Source organism: Passer montanus, unplaced genomic scaffold, assembly GCF_014805655.1.
Source record: "Passer montanus isolate IOZ18808 unplaced genomic scaffold, ASM1480565v1 scaffold56, whole genome shotgun sequence".
Lineage (NCBI taxonomy): Eukaryota > Metazoa > Chordata > Aves > Passeriformes > Passeridae > Passer > Passer montanus.
In genome coordinates this window covers 2,666,320-2,690,921 of record NW_024370595.1, presented here as the reverse complement: position 1 = coordinate 2,690,921, position 24,602 = coordinate 2,666,320, and the positions used below count along the sequence as shown (strand labels likewise).

Here is a 24,602-nt window from a genome sequence, read left to right as displayed (position 1 = left end):
AGTAACTTGGAGAAGGTCATGCTCTCTCCCTTGTTTAAGTGGGGCTTGCTGTGGACCATCTTCTTACCAGAGAAAACAGTGACATGCCTCAGAGGATGCCCCTCCATAGCATTTTGCTGGGCAATGCACAACTCACTAAATGAAAAGTACAGGAGGAATTAAGGCAGGTAGAGTTTAATTCGCTGCTTTGAAATCTCTCCAAGAGAGCACCAATACACAAAACCTTCTTCTTCCTTTAAAAATAATGTTTTATGAATTCTATACTGATGAATAAAGGGTCAGAATAAAGCAGGTTCTGTATTTTGTGTCCAAATATTTTTTAGCAGAAGTTCTTACTCTGGCTTAAGATTTTTTTGCAATATAAACTACAGGTTTGCCTTACTACTGCAAAAATTCGGGAGGAGAAAATAAAGGCATTATTTCAAATTTTTGCAAGACTAAAATAAGTAGGTATTCCATTCTGGAGTGAGTGCCTTGAGGTTTGCTGATTTTTTTTTCTTCTTCTTCTTTTTTTTTTTTTTTTTCTTTTTTTCTTTTATTCCACCAGAAGCTGATTAGCTGATTTTTCCACTTATCTCCATGGTGCTGTCTCCAGCAGCAATCTCCCTATGGAATGCATTTTCAAAAGGTAATGAGAAGCCAAATTTCAAACTGAAGCCTGCAGTGGCTAATTAGGTGTTTAAATATGGACTCAGCTGCTATCCCAGTTTGAAAACTGAAATCATGTTTAGCACATCTCCTGGCAGTTTTACTTGTTTCTCCTCAGGTTGGCTTTAGTTGGTTTGTTTTCCACAATGGTCTCCCACTTAAGTCAAATGATCCTATGTTTAGTAAAGAGCATTGAGTGAGGTCAGGGTACCCACTGAGTCCCAGGGGAAGCTGTGCTGCCCAGCATAAATCACTTCCTTCACCCTCCTGAGCATGGGGCTCTCTTGCTGCTCTCAGCTTTGCCACCCTCACCAGGGGCTCCTTTCATGCTGTGCACACACCTAACAGACATCATGGACTCGCGGACAGCAGCCTGTACCCCACCACAGCTTGCTTCAGCAAAAGGCTCATGGACCTGTGATCATCCTGACTGGCACACAGATCAGTTTAACCCAGCCAGTGCTTGCACCGAATCTTTCCTGACGTGAACCTTTCACAATTGTCTTGCACATCATCCTCCTTTCACCCATCACCGCTCCCCAATTCCCAGGGTGTTAATTTACCTGGAGGGCAGAGTGCACCAAGATCAAACTGCAGAGAACCCAGCTGCTATGTGCTCCATTAAAAGACAAGTGATGCAAAACGTGGCTGACATGCTGGGCTTTTTAATGAAAGGCCACACAAAATTTCAATGTATGCCTTAGGATGAATCAGGGAATTAAGCAAAACACAGGCTTGCTGTATTAAAATGACTAAAGCTTCCTAATGACTTATGTATTAATCTTGCAATACATCATCACCATTGCTTAGTCAAGACTATAAAAGTCTATTATTAAACACTCATGAAGCTTTCACAGTCTTATATTTTCTTTCTTCAGGGAATGCAGCACAAGATTTTTCAAGTTTTGATAGATTTTGCAGTTTATTTTGAAGCAGCTAGAGAAATATATAGGAAAATAAACATGTCTTTACTGGTTATCATAAACAGTTTCTTTCTCTTCTCTTATGAAAAATCTTGAGTTCTAAATATTGTTTATTAGATGAAAGCAGGCTTTCTGGCAGTACTACATATATTTATCCTGTGAACACATTTTCTGAGTCTCATTAATTGTGATTTTCTCTCAATAAAAACCAACCAACCAAATAAAGAAACAAAAAAAACCCACAAAAAACCAAAACCAAAACAACAACAACAAAAAAAACCCACCCAGAAATACAGACAAGGCAAAAAGACCAAGCTGGAGAAAGAAGAATAAATATATTACCACTGACAACCAGTATTTTACCAATTGAAAGAAAGAAGCATATACATTAGTAAAACAAAGCTCAAATCTAAGGTATTAACTTATCTACTTTTGAGATGTTGCTGCAGTTATGTTTTGCACAGCAGCTGTCCTGTTAGCAACTACTGCTATAGGCTGTCGCACTGTCACTCATCTCATGCACGACTGGGCATTTTGTGTGATCCTGAGAAACTTCTCATGTACTTCTTCATGTATATTTCTTCAATATATGTCATGCATAACCTTAAAAATAAATTGTGAGAGTATACATATAACAATTAAGGTGGCTGAAGCATAAACCTTGAGTGAATAAGGAATGCAGCATTAGGGACTCCTGAAGAGCCCTCATGACCCTGTGATGAACTTGTTCAAAAGGAAGGCCACCAGAACAACACATGAAATTAGTGGTTCTACAGGAGGTAAAAAGGAGATCCTTCATGTCCTAATTTGTGGCACAGGGGTTACTTAAGCAGTCATAGGCCAGTGGCAGAGCAATCCATCTTGCCTTTCATTCCTCTTCCTGCAGCGAGCTCTTCAGTTCCACATGTTGTTCACACACAGCTCTGGACAAATCCAGGCTTTGGCTGGCATCTTTCAGCTGCAGGAAAATAACACTTTTCTTCCTAGAATTAGAGTATAAGGGTAAAAGTCCAGATCTGGGAAATGCTCTCTCTATCTAACAGGTAAAATGTTGGTAATGGTCTCAGTAACTGGTATCTCAGCAGATCAGTGACTCCTGCCTTGTGCTTAACCCTCAATGCAGTAGAAGTCACAAGCTGGAAGCTGGTTTTGTTTTTTTGTTTCTTTTTTAAAGCCGTGCTTCCCAGCTTTCAGCACTTCACTGCATAAATATATAGCATTGAGCGATTAGCCCCTTCTAATAGCCTTTAGGAAATGCAGGGGGAACAAAAATTTACTTATTGTCTCTTGAGGACTACATTTAGTAAAGAAATGTAGAATGTCTATCTTAAAATCTTTTATGAAAGGCAAAATAAGCCAGGACTTGTCATCCAGGGTGTTACTGTCATCCAGATGGAATCAGAGCATCATTTTTCATTTGGCTGATCCCTACTCCTAATGGCAGGAGGTGAGATGCCGAGAGCTATTCTGATCTACTGAGAGTGGCTGTGTGCAGCTCAGTTGCTGTGTGCTCAGCACAGCTCTCAAATGCATATAACATGAACTTAATGGCTGGTCTTCTCAAAGTCTCACCAGAATCAGTACCTTTAAAGAAGTCAAATTGTTCTGTTTGTGTACAGTTGGTGTTAATTTCAAATGTTTTGGTTTATTTTAAATACCAATGTCAAATTCAAGTTATAATTACTGTACCTCCATTCTTCCAGGAAATAGATGTCTTTATTTAGAATTATATAAATTGCCACTTTTCTACAGTCAGGGCATTTGATGCAGTGTAAAGTAGGTGCTAACAGTTGAACTGGTGTTTGACCATAATAGTATCCCTTCATTGAATTAAAAATCTACATTAAACAAATGAATGAGTAAATATATAAAAGGAAGCAATGGTTTGCATTGCTTTGCCCAAGAAAAAGATCACGGCTTCAAGACATGTTCTGTGTCTTTATGACCCTTTGGAGGGATGGGGAAACAACAAGGACATATATCTTTTTATATTATCTCTTGGGTAATCTGGATCTCAAGTTATTGAAGATTGTCACGCATCTTGTAAGATTATCTATAGGATTATAAATGGGTGGAGGTCCTCTCCACCTACTTGTGGAGAGCTTCCTACCTCTCCTGCAATAGAGCTTTTAAGTTGAAAGACGTAATGGGGGGGTTATGGTTTCTTTGCTTCCACCAGAAATGCACATAGGACCACAAAATCCCCAGCAATAACTTGAACAATCCAAGATATTCTTAAAAAGCATCTTGAAACTGGTGTAGGCCTTTGCAGATGAGCTGCAGTTCTGAGATTTTCATTTTGGAACTCAAAAGGAACTGTAGGGTCTGCATAAGCATAATGGGGTGCTACCATTTCAGATCCAGCACAGTACACCTACTGTGTTGGCAGATTTACAGTAGACTATGTTGGTGAATATGCAAAGATAATTTAAGGTTTAACTGAGGTGGGCTCAGCCCACTGCACAGCCTTGGATTTAAGGAGGGGCTGAATAAGTTCTGCAAGAGCAAATATTACCCACGCTGAAGGATTGGTCTGTCTTACAGAGGAAATGTGCCTGCAAAATAATTTTTCCTTGAGATATCTATAACTACTGTGCAGAAAGTGCTATGCCATCAATCTTTGTTTACAGAAATAACAAAAAATTAGCAAGTCTGGCACAACATACTTTTGAAAATCAGTTTCTGCTAGTTGAAACATTTAACAACTTCTGTTTTTTAGAACTTTTCTTATGGAGTGAGAATAAGAAAACCACAGCTTCAATCTGAGTGATAAAAGTAACTAACTCATAGTATATGAGTTAAGACAAGGAACAAACTCATTAAAAAGACAGCTATTTGTCAAAAGCCATCACCAGAAGCCTTCTCCTCAGTTGGAAGACCTTCCTAGATTAAAGAAGAAATACAGCTGAATGCCAGCAGGTACCAGAGGAATTAAAACATGGAAGCATTCTGCATCCACGAAATGACTCACAGTCCAGACACAGCATGAAAGGCTTTTGTTCTTGTGAGACTGTACATCAACAGCATCACTCATCCACTGTCAGAAATCAGGTGGGATTTAAATAAGATTTATATATGAAAGGGGTCTGTGAAGAGAGAGGGTCTTATCTGAGGAACATAAAAATACCAACTTGAGTGAAGCACAAAAACCTACCAGAAAGGAGTAATATACAAAGCAGTCCACAGGCAGTATTGCAAATGGTTATTTTTAAGCACTATAAAGAACAATGTCAGCAATCACCTTCTGCACCATTTGGCCTTAGAGCTGAGTTTTGGGGTTCGCTTCACAAATTTCCCAACACTGTGTCACCCTGGAATACTGTAAACAGGGATCTGTAATAGAAAACCAAGCATTTCATAATAAGAGGCATGGCATGGCCTGGGACCAGAATGCTTAAGACCTCTTACACCTGCAGACATGCCAGAACCTAGTGAAATCTGGCAGGTTTAGCTTTCCAGGAAATGACAAGAAGTTTCATGTCCTGAAAAACCAACACAGTCACAGAGCTCCTCTGCCCCAGCCCACTGAAAAAAAAAAAAAAAAAAAAAAGGCAAAGAAACTGCTGCTTTGACAGATTGGTTGATTGATTTTTTGGTGGCAATGCAGGCACTGAACATGCCCACCACTCCTTTAACATTACTGTTAAAAACTCCTGAGCTTCCCCTAAAGCTACTGTGAGCCACAGTGCTCCTTAGTCTCTGTCCCTCTTGGGAAGCTGAGATTTTGGTGTGTACAGCCCCTCTCCACCTCCCATGGCAAGAAAGGCTGGGCTACCACAGCACCCAACATGTAATGAGAGCAGAAGAAATGGAGCAACAAAGCTACAACTGTATCAGACATTCTGGCAGTATTAAAACTCCTGGGGGCTAAAATATTTTATGTTTACAGAGATTCATTTTACTCTAGAAAGCACAGTTTTCACAACATATTTTTATTAAGAGCTTGATTGAATCAAAAGACAAATTTTTCTTCACTGGTGTGAGTTTCAACTGCTTGGTCTGCTTTTGAACAGATCAAGTTCTCCTTCACTGAACTAAGTTTAGGATGAGGACTAGAGAAAAGATTGAGAGTTAACAAATCACAGAGGCAGAAATCTGCCTTCAGCATCCTGCACAATACCTCATAATCCTTAATCCTTGCTTGTGGCAAGACATGGAATGTATGGCTATGAAGAACCAGGAACAACAGCAGGGCTGAACCTGGAGGGGGTTTCTGGAAGGTGAGCTGATAATTTTGAACATTTCTCTGAACACATCATTCCAGGGATTTACAGGCATGTGTGCCAGCCTGCCCCAGCTATGCTGGGCAGCCCAAAGAGCAACTCACTGACAAGATACAGGGAGGATGAGGGTAGTTAAGATAACTGAGAAAAAATCTTAAAACACTGGAATAATCACCCAGGACCAGCACTCCAAACTTTTATGGTTCATTCAGCTTTAATGAGTCTTTTTGCTGACAGAAAGATGTTAAACTAACCTTCCCCTCTCAAGGACAAACAAGCTCTCTCTCTGCTCCCAGTTCTCCAAGTCCCTTTTGCCCTCCATATCACATGAATGTAATACATTAACTTACAAATTACCACAGAGACATCTTGACTATCTGGAAAAAGCACATCTGTGACTGCCACTGTCCTGAATGCCACGCAGATCTGGCTTCTCCCACCCAGCCCATGGTGCAGGGAGAGGCTGGGCAGCAGGAGCACCCATATCTCACATACTTCCCAGCATGCTGAGATTTTGAACTAGTTGTGAATCACCATGTCCTACTAAACCAATAACCAGTATTAACAATCCCTTGTGAAGAACATTAATTCTTTTAGACAAAAAGGAATTTAACATTGTGACAACAAAGTAGCTACATAACCCCAAATACATGTAAGTCTGATATTTACCTTTGTGGTATCAGTGTTACAGTCTGTTATTGTACTCCAGAAGTCAATCAACCTTAAAAGCATTTTGATTAGGCAGAATGAAAATACACTGATGAACGTAAAATGAAAGCTTTCTAAAGTTGGCATCCTGACTTAAATATTTCTTTATCATTGGTTGCAGGAACAGGCAAGAATGGATAAAACACTTGATGCATTTGAGCTAGAACTCTGTCTTTTGAATTGATGAATTGGTCTGCTGATACAGTAGCCTATTTATTTTTTAAATTAACTTATAGAATTTGAGATCTGTGCCTTCCCCAGTACACTCATTTTCCAGGCCAGTCAATTTTTGCAATTAATGCTAATCGCTGCAAACACAAGGGATCATTTTGCAAAGCAGCAAATCCTTTTGCATTTATACAGAAAGCATTTGGCAAAGAAGGACTTACGTGTGTGGAGTAAGCATTTAAATAGTTATCATCTAACTCTATACAGGAAAACTTGATAGCCTGCTGCAGGAAGGACATGTCTAAATGAATAAAGCACTGTACTGCAGTCAGCATTTGGTCTTGTAAAGGCAACATGATTTATCTTGCAAATAGAACCAGAATATGCAACAGAAGACATCATGCAGAAGCTGCTTAAATGGCAGAACTAAAACAGAACTATATATTTCATGAGTTAAATAAAACCTATGATAATATTTATCTATCTAATGATCTTTTATTATTATTATTTCTATATTTTTTCCAGCACTTTATTGAACAACAGTCCAGTGACACAGCTCTTTATAAGTTATTATGAAAGACTTCTGTACTGGCTAAATTGGATTTACAAAAAAGGGGTAATCATGAAAATCTCTCCTACTTTCCTTTCCTTTTACAAATTTTCCTTTATTGTATAAGAAACAGAAATATACCCAACAGCACTATGCTACTACTATGCTACACCAGCTAAATATTTGCTTCTGCTTGAATTTAACATGTTATAATATCAGTTCTTCCAATCAGAGAGAATTAAGGAACTTCAAGTGGCAAATCAATAATGAAAAGGCACTGAAGGAACTAATTGGGTATTTAAAAAATAGAAGCCTTTCATTGTAAAAAAATGTTGACTCATCAAACCATTCTTAGTAAAAAACCAATCCATTTTACTCAAATGTCCAGCTTAAAAAAAAAAAAAAAAAAAAAAAAAGAGAGAGAGAAAAAAGTAATTTGAAACTGATGGAGATACTTCAAAAGGGTGGTTTAGAAATTAAATGTTGGAAGTTTCAGTTTCACTGTCGTACTTCAAAATCTGAATACCAGTGTACTCATAGGGATAATTACAAATAAATTTTTAAAATTATTTTAGAAAACTGAAATCAAATGGTTTGGTTTCAAAAATGGAGAAATATTTTCCAAAAGTAATTCAGCATCTTAACTTTTAGTTGCTCTTCATGGAAAATATTTTCCAAAATTTAGTAATGCTGATGGAAAAAAATCCTCAGCTTTCTGCCCAAACGTAATACAAAATTTTTAACCAACAAACTTCACATACATGGAAGAAGATAAGATGAAGGACATCCCTCATCCAAGAACTGGAGACCTCCAGACAGTTTGCTAAACAGATTTTCCCATCAGTACCTAACACTTCCTGTTACAGTTCTTTGTGAACTGCTTAACAGAGTAGATGAACTGGAGTTGCCTGGTCTCTCCAGAATCTTCCTAGGTCTAGGGCATAGCTGTTTATCCTATTTTACACCAGCTAGGACACACATGTGGCAGCTGGGAATTTTGCAATTTTTTTCATATAACTTCTATTGTCTCTGACATGATTCATACACTAGGGCTACAGGGAAAATACAGAAATTATATCTAATATATTATATTCAGCTTGGAGAGTTTCAAAAAAATCAGCTCCTTCTGCATTTGGAGAGCAGAGGAAAGGGAGCAGAAAAGTGTGACTAACTGTTCTTGAATATACAAGAGATGTGAACCAGAAAAGGAGCTGTGTTACTGTGGCTGGGGAGTTCATAGATCTGTGATTCACAGCATTACAGGGCCCATTTGGTATGCAAAAAGAGAGGATGATGAAAGGAATAGTTAGTCATGGAGAAAAAGCTAGACAGAACACACAAGGATGCTAACCCCTGGGAAAGGAGCATATTCAAGTGTGATCCACAGCCTGGGAAAGAGAATACGGTCTTTTTTTCTTTATTTTCCTAAAAATACCTTCTTACTTTGGTAGGTAGAGCACTCAAAGGAGTGTCCTATACCTCAGCCTTGAAAGAGCACCATGAACTCCCATGAACTGCTCAATCCTACCTCAACCCAATTAGATGGTACAGTATTCTTCAAGCTTTTGCTAAAACCAGACAGCCATATTCTCTCATGACCGTACTTTTTTTGTCCTCTCAATTTAGAAAGTATTATTAAAGGCAGGGAGAATAGGAAAGAAGGCCATGCTAGCTGTGCTGCTGGAGCACACCAGTGTACTACCCTCTGCATGGAACTGCTGAAATCACCACTGTGGAAATGCTTGCAGATAGGTTGTGTTTCTCTTAAACTTTCACCTCCCTGAAAAGAGTCATGTTCAAAGTAGGGATGAAGGGGAATGATTTGCCTTAGGGATCCCCTTGTCGACTCATGTGATTGCTGGAAATTGTTGAAAATGGTCTGGATCTAAAAGACCACAAAGGCGTTTGATGTTCTTCATATATATCCTTCAGCAAAAGAACTGGGAGAACAGTCAGTGCTCTTGTGCGTGTGCGTTTGCATTTTCAATAACACACATGAAACAAGCTGTGCCCTGCCTGTTTGGAACAAGCTCTATCCTGCCTTGATGTACCCATGCCATGTCTCTTCCACTGGTGTGTGTGTGTGTGTGAAGAGGAGGGGTAGGAAGGGGGAGAAATGGCATTCATAGGGAAGAGATAGAAGAGGGGCTGGGGGAAAAGATGAGAGGAAGATAAATGGAGAGGAGGAGATAAATTATTGGTGGGTAGAAATAAGACAGCCTCAAAGCAAAAAAAAAAAAAAAAAAATAGGGAGGGAAAAGGCTATTTAAACGAAAAAAGTTTAAAAGACACAGATGAAGAAGCAGGCAAGCATGAAGAAAGAGACAATGAAGGAAGGAAAATAATGCAAAATGCAAAAGGACAAAATTTAATTAACCATCCCACTGAAAAGAGCTAATCAGGGCAACATGGGATAAATCAGTTTGGTAAAATGGCAGGAAACAAACTAAAGAGGAAACATGGAGGACTAACACAGCTTCATTTAACACTGTTCATGGGACAGGCCTTCCAACAATTATTTGTTATGCAGTTGCCCTGTGGCATCTGATATGGATGATGTCTGGTTTCAGATCAGATCTCTCACCACCAAGTACAAGCAATGAGGAGAAATGGCCACAAATGTGACTTCCAACCCAGAGTCTTCTGGGAGAAGGATTCCACAGAAAAGTCTGTGGTAAAGCAGAGAACTGAACCTCAGTTTAGTGTCTCCTTTGAGCTGAGACAAGTCTTCTGCTCTTCCTTCTCTGCCATGCCTGATGGATGAATTCCTGCTCCAGTACTGTCACTCACCTCTAGTCAGGACACTAGCCCAACTAGCATCTAGGAATAATGGGACAAGAGGTGGGTAAACAATTCAGCCTGCTGCCAGCAGCAATTTCCCCAGCACAGAGTACATCCCCCTTTCTCCAATAATGACTCCAGATGTTTTTTTGCTGCTTTCCTGCTAGGTTAGGACTACCAGCCAACCTGGGAACATACACCCAAGTTGTAAAATTAATTATGGCCAACTGGCACCACTCAAAATAAAGAAATAAAAAAAAAAAAGAGTATAAAAATTTTAGAATGATTTCCCATTCACACAAGCAGTAAAAATGAGATATGGCATCACCAGGAAACTGTTCACCACGGGTGTCTTTACCACATCCATTAAATCTCCTGAATGTTGCTCTGAATTACAAGGCATCTCCAGGGCCCTGTGGAGTAGGCAATGCCTGGCTATGATACTCCCCAGCAGTCCTCCTGCTAAACCCCTGCTCACACTGTAGGGACACACTCAAACACACAAGTGATCTCACTGGTTTTTGCAGCACTGTTTATGGTGATGTCAAACTATTTGTCTGAGTGGGGGCTTGTTGGCAGTTAGGCTGCAAAAAGAAATACCAAAAGCATCTTTTTACACCTGAACCAAGGAAAGGTTTGGACCTGAATTTACAGCCCGCTCTGGGTTTCACCAGTGTGCATATGTGCAGGCACCACTGCTGCCTCTGAATGATTCAGAGCATCTGTGTGGGAATGAGCAGGCAAAATCAGTCAAGAGTCTGTCATCCTTTATGACCCTTCTTACATCAATAATGTTGAAAGGTAAAGGACACAAATGCTGCAGGTAAATCTCACTGGTATGTTATTATTCTTTATGTCAGACTGGTCATGTTCTTGCTCAACCATAGCTTTCCAAACCAAAACATTTCTGGTTCCTTTAAAATATGAGTTAATAATGACAAATCAAAGATAGGGATGATCCTAAATTAGAGGCGCAGTATAAGGCCTTGCTATAATAAAGGAAACTACTGTTATCTAGAGACACAGAACAGTCACATTTAATTCTGCATTCCGCACTTTAGCCCAAGAAATACTAATCCCCTTAGCCCCCTTGCATGATGCCATCCAGCACATGGCCATCAGAAACAATGACTACGCACATCAAGTGAAGAGTAAGGGTAATTTCCTGTGGTTGTTTTACAAGCAAGAGATTAAATTGTGACTACCCTGCAGAGGTTTAAACAATGGCTTGTAATAAAACTGATGCCATAACATGTAATCAGAAGTTTGACATGCCTAATGCAGCATTCATATGTAAAATGTCTGCAGTGGAAACAGCCCAGCCCTGTAATTTCAGTCTTTGTTCGGAAATGAAACCTTGGGCCAGGTTTGATGAAACCTCTGATCATCTGCTGAAGTCCCTGTCAAAGGATGGAGACAGATTTTCATGGAAATGACACAGAAGTCAGACTGGCTCCACGCAGGCAGGCAGAAGCTCTCTGGAGCCCATGAGAAGGCAGGCTCTGCTTGAGCCTGTTAGTAAGCACGTAATTGCCACGCATGACAGCATGGGGAAATTTTGAAATTTATCTGTTATCTTGCCTGTTTCTCTGCTAACTAAACTATTCCACGTAGTTCTTGTACAACATCAGAGACATTTACCACATCATTTGATGTCTCCCTAACATTAGAAATATCCCACAGACATTCATCCACAGTTTTCCTAAACGAAAGCAGGAGGTCAGAAGTCATCCATGCATTTAAGCCCATTTTACTGGATTAAAAACCCAGGGTGGCCACAGCCTGGGGCGGCTCTTAGCGAAGCACAGGGGGTGGCAGCGACAGGAGCCAGGGTCCAGCGTTGGCCAGGCTGATGTGTGACAGGGCAGGGACCGCAGGGCTCGGACGGGGACAGGCAGCATGACACAGCCTGGGGCCGGGGGCTGGGTGGGGGAAGCTGGAGAAGGGCTGTGCGGGAAGCCACGGGCGATGAGACGGGGATGTCAGGAGCAGAGCAGGACAAGGCGGAGGCAGAGGGAGCTGGGGCCGGCGGGCAGAGCTGCCGGGCGGGAAGGAGCGGCAGAGGGCCGGCACAGCAGCTGTGTGCCAGGCAGCTGGGCAGGAAGGGCCAGCTGCCCCCGGAGCCCAGCCAGCATCCCTGCTCGCCGGCAGGCAGCGAGCAGCCACAGGCGGCTGTCTGAGCTCATCTGAGCACGCAGCCTCTCGGGGACGAGGTCTATTAGCATCCACCCAAGCCATGTCAAAACATCCCGGCTACGGAGCGTCTCTCCCTGATCAGGCGGTGGCGAGTCCAGGCGCCGCATGGACCACAAGCATCACCGCAGAATAAGCATCAGAAAGCAAAGTGAGGTTTTCGAAGTCCAGAATAAAAGATGTTGTTCAGAATTTATAAATTATTTGTACCTTTAGCTCAAGGCTGCAAGCTTTGATCAGATGTTAAATATAATAAGCAAGTGCTTGAGAAGCACCATATATTTTATTAAAACAAAAAAAAAAAGGCAACAAAACCTCATCTCATAGTCAGTAACGATTTTCTTGTATTTTAATCTGCACAGGATTACTACAGACCAGTGAATACCAAAAAGGGATCGGTACCTGCTTTGTAAGTCGTTTAGGTGCAATTTGCCTACATAATGGGTGGCTGATGAGACAGTGATGATCCTAGCGTTGTGACTGTGCGTTCCTGATTGCTTCAGCGTATCCAAGAGGAGGTTAGTCAACAGGAAGTGTCCCAAGTAGTTCAAGCCGAAGTGCTCCTCAAAACCATCCTCCGTCTTCCTTTCAGGGACCAGCATCACCCCAGCTGAAGGAAAAAGTAGAGGTAAAACCTGTTGATTTATTTCAGAGGAGCAGCAAGCTAGAAGGAGTACGGATCTCCTGCTGCAGAGGGTAAACACAGCATTCAGAGCAGTGAGTGACTGGTGATGGCATGTAAAGTCGGCACTGATTGACTCCTGACAAGAAAAATGACTAAACCCCCACTTTGGTTTCTTTATCCACATAGTGCTGATTGACTCTCCCCGTCCCTGAAGGACTCTGAGTCCATTTGTGAAAAGTGTTTTCAAGAGGTGGGAGCTGGGCGATCTCAACTTTCCCTCCATCAAAACTCTGAGCAGTGGAGACAAGACCAGGCTAAACAGCAGACCTGCTCTCCCAGACAGCTTTCTCCTCGATCCTGGCTGGAGTTGAAAGCTCTGGTGAGTCTACATCTGAAATCTGCAACTTCTCTCTCACTGGTGTGGGTGAGAACAGATGTAGTAAATTTACCCAATATATCTTAATTACCATGCTTACAAGCAGCTGCATATTGAAATTAGGTTTTCAATGCTTATTTTGGCAATATTTTTGCATAAATTTCCACAAACCACAATTTTCAAACTCAGTGTCTAAAATAAGTATCCACATCCCCATCATGCAATGTTGATTTCAGCATCTTGCAGAGAATTCTGAGCTCATGCATAAACTATATCATGTATTGAGGCTATGTGAGGGATAGTTACACTGCTCAGTTATAGCATTAACTTGAATGCTATAAATTTTTCTTATTTTATTAAAATTTAACTACTTACGAGTGGACATCATCTTTGTCATTTAAATGTAGATGGACATAACTCATGGAGAATACTTATTGGATGCTTCTCTCTAACACCCATTAAAATGATACAGCAGAAAAGCCACCTCTGCACACAAGACATGACAGGGTGTCAGCTTAATCCTCATACTACTTCATGTGCCCACTAAAAAGCCTTTAACATCCCATTTCCTGATGTCAGCCTGACCTGATGATGGCACATTAAATGACCATTTCAAATTGCACATGCTGTGCACCTACATCCCTGTTTTGGAGGTTCCTGCCACCTGACAGTCCTGCTTTGTTGCTGCCTCTTGGACTGAAAGAGATATTTTTGGGATCTTTTTTTAGTATGGCAAACATCCATAGGGATTCACCTGTGGCTTCCTGCTGTTTAATGAAGCAACTGGAGAAGCAATGGGAGGGGAATAAACTCAAGAAAGCCACAGAGAAAACAAAATGTTTGGGTGGAACACAGCATACCTGCAAATGGAGAACTTAAGACTGAACATGAGCCATTCTGACTGGTGCACAGTGAAAGAAACACAACACAAAATACATGATGAGGCTCCACAAAGGCTTTGATTAGCATCTCCCTATGTAATTTACTGCTGTAAACTGTGTATAATCACATCTGTAACAGTGGCTGGGACTGAGAACTGCTGTGAAGGTTATGGACAGATGCAAACGAGAGACAAGTCCAGCTGTGACTTTTTCTTGTTTTCTGGGAAGAAAGGAAGGATGGGAATGGCTTGGGGATGGAATGAACCCCAGGCTCCCAGACTAAGTCTCAGCCTGCTACAGTGCAAGTTTCAGCATAGACAGAGCTCAGCATGAGCTGTTGGAGGGCACATGGAAACATTGCTGCATCTCTGAGTACCAGGGCTAGTACAAGGAAATTATTGGCATATCTCTGAAGCCATTCTGCCCTCCAGAGAGCTCTGACACTTGGAAAAGGTGAAAGGTAGCAATTTGTCAGAGTTCTCTTTACAGCAACACCAGTGAAATACAAGTCCAAGCAAGGCAGCCAATATAAAGGAGCCCTGGCAGCAAGGCTGATCTGCACGCCAAATGCTGCTTCTGCATCTGCTGGGATTGCTGCAGGGCTTGATACAGGACCCCTCCATGCATGAACACGCTTCTGTGGGTTGAGTCAGATGGAGGGATGGAGAAATATGTCCTGTGTGTTAGACAGAATCTGTTAGACAGCTGCTACAGCTTTGCATCGTGAACAGCAGGCAATGCCAGGGAGGCTGCCATCGCTCACGTTAGCCCCGAGGATGCCTGTGCCACTGCAACTTCACCCTCGACCTCCAGAGAGACACAGGATTTCAAGAACACATAGAGGCTTTGCCCTCCACCCCAATTAGTCTCCACCATCTGTGCTGTACATCCTGGAAGCAAAAAAACCAGATCTGAGCATGGGTCAGGAGACAGAAAAAATTTTCATTTATGCAATGCACAACTGCAAAGATACACACTCCCCAATATTCTTTTGCTCATTCTTCAAGAGCATCCCCTGAGTAGAAATTCTGGTCAGGTCCTTGAGCAGTCACAGTCACCTCTGCCTGCATCTGATGCTACTACAGTTCCCTTTCTATCTTCAAGAGCTGCTCAAATAATGTTAAGCCAAAACACCTTTGAAAGACTTTTTCTGTTTTTTTAAAGGCTCCCATCTTTCAGGTAGTTCATATCAAGGCTGTCAAAAAAAATAAAATCTTGCCCTGTAGTCTGAGGGCAGTTTCTCTTATTTGAGGAAAAGCCATTTTTAATTTACTAAAGTGAGCATACAAAGGAATACCCAACACGAAACTGAACCTGTCTCCTTCCTTAACAAAAGGGAAAACCTTGTAAGTGTAGCAGCAAGCTCTCTTTCTTAAATTATTAACTACCTAACATTCAGTAGATACTAAAAGTGGCATGCTATTGATTTTCTCTTGTCCAGAAACATCATCAGCTTTACTTAAGGGTCCCAAATGTTAACTCAAAAATGAAAGCTGGTTCTACTTTTAATTCTTTGAATTAATCCAATACTACTTGAAACGTTAACAAATTCTCTATCTTTTAATTGTAAACTAAGAATGACCATGCTTTTTCTTCTAATATGGAATCCAAATAACTCAGTATCTTTCTGGTTTTAATTATCAACAATCAGCCTTATAATTTTTTTCAGAGTGTATGTGAAATTTGAAGTGGCAGCACACAAACCATTAATGCCAAACACCTCAGTTCTGATATAACCTTCTTGTATGTTTTTCCCCTTGATTTAGCTGGATTGTCTCCAGAAGATTCAGTTTTAAAATATCACTGATAACATCATGGCATAAGAAAATGAATTAATAAGTAAGCTGAACATAAGCTTCTACTTTGTAATTGATTAGTTGTTGCTGAAATATTCCAGCAAAAGTCTGATAGAAAAACAACAAAAACAGAACATGGATGTGTGATTTTGCAGAGGTAGTAATAAATTAGAATAAGGAAAATATTTTCCTGCAAAACTATGCTGAACAACTGTTGTTATAGATAGCAATACATTCCACTGTGCTGCAGCCCTGCATTTATTGTAATATGGTTGAATTATACACATTTTTAAATAGCTTTAATGAATAACAAAAAATATATTATTTTCTAATTCTATGACTAGGCAATCAATAATCATATTTCTCACTCAAAGAATGTATACACTTCATGAGAGCTGTCTTTGTAAGCAAGAATTTATGATGATTTTCTATAAAAGTTTTTCTGATCTATCTTATGTAATTTAAAGAGCAAAATGGATCTGACACTGCATGCAGCAAAACAAAAAATTTTATGATAGTTATAAATATTATAGGCGAGACATACCCCATTTTTATTGAATTATACAGGAGAATTTTCACTACGCCTGCTCGTACTGCAGATGATGACAAATGTTGCTCTAACTCCCATACCTCCCACTGCAAAGACGTCCTCCATCTCCATTATAAAATGTGTTTTAAGAGCCGTAAAAATACAAGTATTTCACTCATCTGGATTTATTTACAGTGAGCTACTTGGAGGTTTTTAAAGTCAGTTCTCTCCAACTCACTACAAAAGAAAAATTTAAAATCTCTTTTTCACGTACAGAACAAAATGTCTGCCTTCCCAGCCAGGCTCACAGAAGAGAGTTTGGAGGCAGATCCCCCTCACACAAGCTCTTCATCTCCAGACAGCCAAAGGCTGGACAGATAAAGCAATAGGTCAGCCACAAACACACATAACACCTTCACAGCAGGAGGGGAACCTTTACAGTCACATTCACCCAATTCTTGCTATTTACAAGGAAGAGATACATACTGTACCAAAAATGTTCCCAAGGGGAAAAATTAGGAGACAGTTACTTCCAGTAAAAACACACAGCCTTTCCTCCTTTGCACTGTCTTAGCTGATGCCTTTGGCAGCATTTCCAACCCCACGAGTGCAGCCACACAGGGTGACCCACCCCCACTTCACGGAATGTCAAAACTGCTCTGCTCTGCACACCCATGCAACGAAACACCTCTGGGTGTATCTCCAAGTAAAACAGCATGGCACTTCTCACCTGAACAGGAGAACCATACAACAGCAGCCCTGGCTAGGCTGCCTGCACCAGATTGCTTGGTCCACCTTGTTCCACTGGGCTGTGAATTCCAAGAGTTTGCCTGTCCTGTGGGTCTCTCCTGGCTAGTGAGCAACAAGAACATGCAATGCCTTACTGTAAGAATTGTCCCCAGAAGTGCTTACTGGAGGCACAGCTGTGCCCACATGACTGCTTCTTACAGGCACTGCTGCTTCCTGCCTCGTCTGGGCTGAAGAGCAGTGAATTGACAGCACTGCTCTAAAAGCTGTGACATGGCTGCCTACTAAGCCACATCCCTAACCCAGAGTCCAGTGCTACACGGAGGCCACGTGCCTACTGGTATGCCAGAAAAGTGTTCTGAGTCTCAACAGGACCGCACACAGAAGCCAGAATAACGGGTATGAGAACTGAAAAGCTAAAGATCCTAACAGTTTAGAAGAAAACCACAAAAACACAAATGAAACTTGGTGCAACTTTCCAATGTTATTGTCTTACTCCCTGTGTCCCAGGGAGACCTTAGACTCTTGCATTGGGAGGAAAATGAAGCAAAGCAAGAACTTTTACCCCATGGCACAGCAATGACACCTGGATGACACACAGATACCACACCAATGCATTTGACCATAGGGGAGATGCAAAGGCACCTGTTAGTCTGTCTGGCATCAGTGCTGGAACAATGCCCTGTGCATGGACCTTTTCTGGAAGGTACTGGCCACTGTGAAAACAGGTTTGATAAATGAAAGGGACCAAGCCTGGGGTTGTGGAGAAGAACCATCTCCAGAGGATTAGGTTTCTCCTGCCTCATCCCAACCTGCCTCATCAGGACAACTTCTCCACAGGAGTTTGCCTGAGCCTCTGCTCCAGCATTGAACAAGTTCCCATGAGCTCTCATCTCCTGCTCCCTACTTCCAAGATGTTCTGCACCACCCATTGACTTTTCTCATTACTTTTCCTGACAACTTCCCCAATAATTCCCTGTGCCAGGCAAAATGCATGGCCATGATGAACAAATGAGTGTTCTGCTTCCCTCCTCCCTTACCACCACAAAGCAGTGATTCCATGCTGGTTTTATCAAGGAACTGCTTGTGTTCAGGAAGGAGGGGAGAGGCTCAGCTCCAGACATGCTTATCAACTTCATCTACCTCTCTGCTTCCCTGAAAATGGTAAGTTCATTCTCCCTAATTCTCTCACCCAGCCATTGTAGCTCCTTTGTGTGTCAATCCCATATCCCTCTGCACCCTGTCACACACCTGGCTCACCTTGCCCTTGCTGCTGAGGTTTGTTTCTTGCTGGAGCCATGAAGCCTCTGTGGCACTGAGGCTCCTCCCAGCCTCTCCATCCCTGCTTCATTATCAACCAGATGTGACTAAGTCACAAGTTTCTTTGTACAAGTTACATTGAAGTGCGTGATCAAACAAGAGAGAGGTTCCAGCCCCTTCTCCACCAGGAATGATAATTCTCATCTCTGTTAAACATCAGTAAACTTGCAAGTAAGAGATCAGTCAAGAACACCTTCATAGAGAAAAGATTCAATCACTTAGTACCCAACAGAGACTTCAGTCCTCAAGATTAAGGACTCAATCCCTGTGAATTATATGGTGTCTAAGCATTTCCAACCACTGACTGAGACATCTACAGTTCAGCCAGGCGTAATGACTCTTTTTGCCCACACTACCCACCACAGCTCTACCTCAGTACTTGCTCTCTTATTAATTTTCTGATATTTAACAAGAACATATGCTATGTTCTTAGTTTAACTCTCTATAGAAGTTTTTTAATCAGAAAATGCAAATGTTTTGCAATCAAGGTTTCTGTCATCCTGATGGTTCCCAGCTAACTGTCCTGTTCCTCCCACCCATCAACTCTTCACAGGCTATTTTTCATGGGACAGAAACTTGTCACAGAGATCATGGAAGACTGAGGCCACCAGTCTGGAGAGTGGAGAGACTGGAGGAGCCTGAAATGAGACCCAGTGCCCATCTCCACCAAGCTCAGAGGCAGCCAGGAAGAGCAGGTGGGATGCTGGTGCCCAGGCTCAGTGCTGGTGCATTTGCCTGCATGCAGCACCTCCCACCACAGCTCAGGGCTGTGATTTGGGCAGAAAGACCTGCTCAGGCTTAACTTGGGACATGCTTGGTACAGACAAAATATTCAGAGAGGAACACATAAAAGGTGGCTCACAAAGTGCAGTGCTTAGCAGGCTTCTGACTCGACCCTTCAGGGGAATATTCCACACGTGGCAAAAGATGCAGCCATCACTGACACAAAGGCAAGATCTTGTCTACATTCAATTCCACACAGTGTGATAAAACCCAGCATTTATGAAAAGCCTTGCCATCATCTCTGACATTAAAAAAAATTCCTAAGATGTTTGTCTTATCATTGCTGGAAACAGATAAACTGTTTTATCTGGCATTACAAAATAAATACAGAAAAATAGTCAGCCTAAGGCAAATAATCGGCATGGAAACTCTTAGCCCAAACACTAAAAGTTTGGCAAAGTAGTAGGAATTGAAAACTGAGTAATGTCTGCTGCTGATGCTCCCAGACCCACCTATAATGTTCACAAAGGAGTTGTGCACTGTATTAGCTGTGCGGAAGATAAAGCAATGTGTCTTTCCAGAAAAAATAAATTCTGGGTTTCTCAGTAAATTAAAGAAAAGGAAAAAATGCAGACAATACACATTAAAGGACTGTGAGAACAACAACCAAATCTTGGTTGATTCAGAACATGACCAAACTGGCTGTAATACCTCCATAAGAATAGATTCACATTCTGAATCAAGGTCACACTGCTACACGTGAACACAGCACAAGCTAGTTCCTTGGAAAATGTGTCAGTTAAAAAAAGTAAATACATTCCATAACCAAGGTTTTGATTTTACACTAAAATAAATCAGAGCATTCCTAATTAGGTCTGGTTCAAAAAAACCCTGTGTTTCCTAAAAATATGCTCAGTAACTGTTTGGTTGAGTTGGCACAATGGTGAGTTAGCCCACTCACAATCAGAAAATAGGAAAGTCAGTCACAGCTTTCTAATTCAATAGGATATTCTCTCAGAAGAAGAAAATATTTCAGTTTGCAATTTGTATAAAAAAATATTTTTACCTAAAAGCTATGAAAATATTAAGTAAATATAAAACATGGCTCACTCCTGCCTTTCAGAAAAGCCAATGGCAAATGTTCCACACACTTAAGTAGAACTGGTTGAGTTTCCTAATCCATCAATAGCTCAATTTTGTATCTGTCTTCCACTGATAAAATGCTCAAATTCAAGACATAAAAGCAAATGTGTCAAAAACCTGCAGCATGTGGAGCCTGAGATATTTCCCCTTTCACAAAATGTTTGATATCACAGACAAAAAAAAAGCTTTGGAAGTAATCACAAAGAGAAAGATAATATCAACGAAAGTCAGGATTTTCATGAATGAAATCCTTACTCTTTGAAAGCCAGAAAAGTCTAAGGTTACCCCTCTAACTTATTAGTTCTTACAATAAATAATAAACCTTTTATAGGAAATCTGACATCTTCTTATAAAATACATATAATTCTGGCAGACAAAAGTGCTATCCAAGTATAATAAAATCTCTAGCTGATGACTGCTGCTACAAGTCCATACTCTAGATAAACATGGGCATTGCACAACTCTCATTTGCTCTGAATGTGCCAGGCTGGATACTGCCAGCAGTGTCATGGTGCTCTGACACATGTGCCCAGACAAGTTCCTCACAGTACCCAAGGCAGCTAATACCTGTGAAGAGCAGTGTGTGAGCAGCCAGCCAGCCTCCCCACAGTCAGCTCTCCAAAAAGATGACCTCTTCTGAAAATCTGAGAAGATTTGCCATGCACTGAACTTCATAAAAAAAAAAATATGGCCCTGGGAGTTTCTTCTCATTTTAGAAAGTGTTAATACTGCATGTTAAAGTCCTTATGAATCTTCCAGTTTTCCCCACCATACATGGGAAATCCATTGTAAGCCAATCCCTCCACCACCTCAAATTAGCTTTTCCAGGTAAAACCATTCCCAAAGTCTCAGCTCTCCCATGATGTCTAGTACTTATCATCCATTACATACAGGTAAAGTCTATTTGCTCTTCTGCTCATTCCCTTCTCTCTTTGCTCCTATCCCTCTGTACCTTTTCCAGCTTTGGGTATTACTCTAATTTGTCTTTGAGGAAGGATACAGATGAAACATGATGTTGTAAGCAAGACACTGGAAGAACTTTAATGAGATATCATATCCTGAGTTCAGCACAGCTTTCCTGTGCGGCTGCAAGAGAAGCATTAATTTCAATGAAATCCAAGTTTCACTGGAGTAACAGCAACCCTCCTCACTAACTTTCCATCAAGGCCTTCTCCAGTGAATTTCCACATCTCTGAGGTTTCTTTCCTTTTCATCAGAAGAGTCAATGTAGCCTGCAGCTGCTACAGACAAGGGAGCTGGCTGTTACCTAATCCAGTGGGGCAGGATCTTTTCATAGATCTCACTGTGATAATTTCAAACAATTTAACTATTAGTAAATTCAATTTATAAATATGACCTGTGAGTAGGTAAGTATGTATAGAATTGTTTGCATTTGATACATGCCCTTGTTCCTAGCCCTCGAATTTCACTTTTCTTCTGAAGATCTGATCCTGCAAATACTCAAATGCAAGAATAATATATGATCAACAATGACAGCATCTATGGGACTATTCAAAGGACTCCTAGCAAAGGATTATGGCTGACCTGCACATGGCTGGATTATATGTAGGTAACACAAGGAAACATATATATTCCACATACTCAGCTACTGATACAGCTTTTAATGTGCTCTAGGAACTAAAGAGGTAAGCTTATACACACTTATTCATTCTTTCAAGAGACTGATAATTTCTCAGATGATCCACAAAGTACCAAATATGATCATCTGAATTAGCTAGCAGTTCAGGAATATTGATTTTAAATTGGCCTAGATAAGCTTCAACCTGAAATACATTAACTGTAATCTGTCTACAATACACTAATAATAGCCTGAAATCTCTAAGTCGGCATTTCATTGTTAATGAGCTAGACAGTTCATCCAGACATATCCTGGTGTCCCTAAATATCTTGTGATTTTTGTGTTGGCTCTGTTGGTTTTAAGATCATTAGGTACTGTAAACAACGTACAAGCAAACACATTAACTACAAGGTGCTAAGAAACAGTTCTAGCACACAGAGAAAATGCCTGCCTTCAAGGCTAGAAAAAACATCTCTGGCATGAAACAGTGACTGCTGGTTATGGAATTTTACAAAGTGCTTTAGTATCTGTCCCTTTTTCAACCACAAGAAGACAGCAGACTTTCTAATGCATTTTAACAGCAATGCCATTTTTAGGAATATATTAAATAATTAACACTAGTGTACATGCTGTAATTTGCTAAATGCTTCTCAGCTGTACAGAGACACAGTTCTTTCCAAAACAAAACTAAAAATTAGCACCCAAACACTAATTAGCAGACTAGAAGACACATTCTTCTGACCTTCTGTCAGATAAAGCTTTCTTCACTGCTTGTGCTGCAGCCCTCTTCCTGTGGCTTACAGTTCAACCATTTAGCTGACTTCTTGTTTCCTACAGAAAATGACTTTGTTTTCTATGTCATAGCATTTTTCTCTTTTTAGCATTAGCACATTATATTTTAAAATATACACTATTTGCATTTTTAATATGTTTTGTTTATTTTAAAAACCAAGAGCTGAGCCTACACATTGCTGATGCAGAAAGCATAGTAATGGAAAAACAAGCCCTTATTTGTCAGCTGAAATAATGCATGCGTTCAACCAAATTTTTCCTTTTAAATTAGAAATTAGAAAGTTAAATGTACATGCTAAAATAAACTATAACAAAAAGAGGAGGTGACTAGTGCACTAATCTCCATTTAGCTGGATACCTAAACTTCACATTATTATTGTGGGACCTGGATGTTTAGCTCTAGGAGAATACTTAGAAACTCAGGATTTTAGTATTAATTTAATTTCCATCTGAATCCTTGAGTTAAGTAAGGGATAGAGAGCAAATGATGAAGAGATATTTTTTAAAAAAATCACCAGTGACCTTAAAAACTGCTGAATTTCATACCAATCCTAGGTCAGACATGTAGGATTGATTATTTATTTAGGATCGTAATTCACATGAAATCCCTTGTCTTTAATAATATTTTAATGTTAATTTCTTAGCTGGCATTCTTGTAAAATGTTGGAACTTTTATCAAGTCATTTTCAAGTGTTTGGCTTTTTGACAGGTTTGCACAAGTCCTCAATGAATATCATACACCTTCACATTCATACAGTATACATATCTATGAGATAATAGGTGGAAAGTTCACTAACATGCACATGATTACATCAATTTAAAAGATTTAGATTTAAGCAATTAAATAGTGCTAGTATGTAGTGCAACAATTTCATTGTAACAGTTCTTGCATTTTTACACTAAATGTAACAGAAAAGTTCAGCCCTGATAATAAAATGCTTGGTCCTATGAAGACAGAAATAAAAAAATTGTACTAGCTTGCTGATAGTTTGATTCAGGTATCATGGGATGCATACAAAATCTGATTTTCAAAACCTATGGGAAAGGCAGTGGAACAGGCAACTGTGATGAGGCTTTGGAGAGAGTAGCGCTTCCAGCTCTGCAGTCCATGGTGGACTGAATCATCCTCCTTAGTGCATTTGAACAAAAAAAAAAAAGTAAAAATATAAAAAAAGGACAAAAGAGGAAAGGAACATGGAAGGAGAAAAGCCAACCAGATAGCCCATATGTCAGCACTTGTCTTAATTGTGCTCAGTACTGTTGGTTTTTGTATCAGGCCACATCTCCTCTGTTAGGTATGTCCATTTTCCTCTTATGTAGCAAGGAAACATTTGGGCTTTCACTATGAAACAGAAGTTACTAGTGAAAATGTGCTTTCACTAGTAACAAAACTAAATTCTACAGATTATTTACAAAAGCAAATTAAAAGGACCATAAGAAAAAAGAAAATATATGTGGGAAAGAGCATTCAGAAGTGGAGTCATTGCCAGGCAATGGCCAGAGACTAACCTAATTCCCTGGAATTCTTTACCTGTACCTTGGACATGATTCTGTTAAGGCAGAAAAATTACTTGGACCATTCATTTCATTGTAGATTCTAAAAGGATTTTATCAAACAACAGATTTCTCTTGCCAACTGTATTTGGTAAAAAAGCATAAGTGAAATCAAATGGCTTTCTTTCAAGTTACAAATACATAGACTGAAGCAGGCAAATTTTACTCTCAATCTCCTTTCTTAAAAGAAGTGTTGGACTTACATTCTTTGGTCTTGTAACATATTAAAAACATAAAAGATCCATTTTCACACAACTTTGTCTCTTGGATAAGAAGACACATTTAATTTTCATCCAACCCAATTCAGCAGCAGCTAGGGCAGAAAAAAATCCCATATTCCAGA

At 40.4% G+C, this 24,602-nt stretch overlaps 1 protein-coding gene across 2 annotated transcripts in view; it reads right to left on the bottom strand.

Moving 5' to 3' along the window:
- The window catches only part of DHRSX (dehydrogenase/reductase X-linked), a 163,249-nt gene that overhangs the window by 33,882 nt on the left and 104,765 nt on the right, over positions 1–24,602 (bottom strand). For both annotated transcript variants that reach the window (XM_039725674.1, XM_039725675.1), the window contains one exon: positions 12,597–12,804. In XM_039725674.1, coding sequence (XP_039581608.1) covers positions 12,597–12,804 — 208 coding nt within the window. The remainder of the gene's footprint in view (positions 1–12,596; positions 12,805–24,602) is intronic.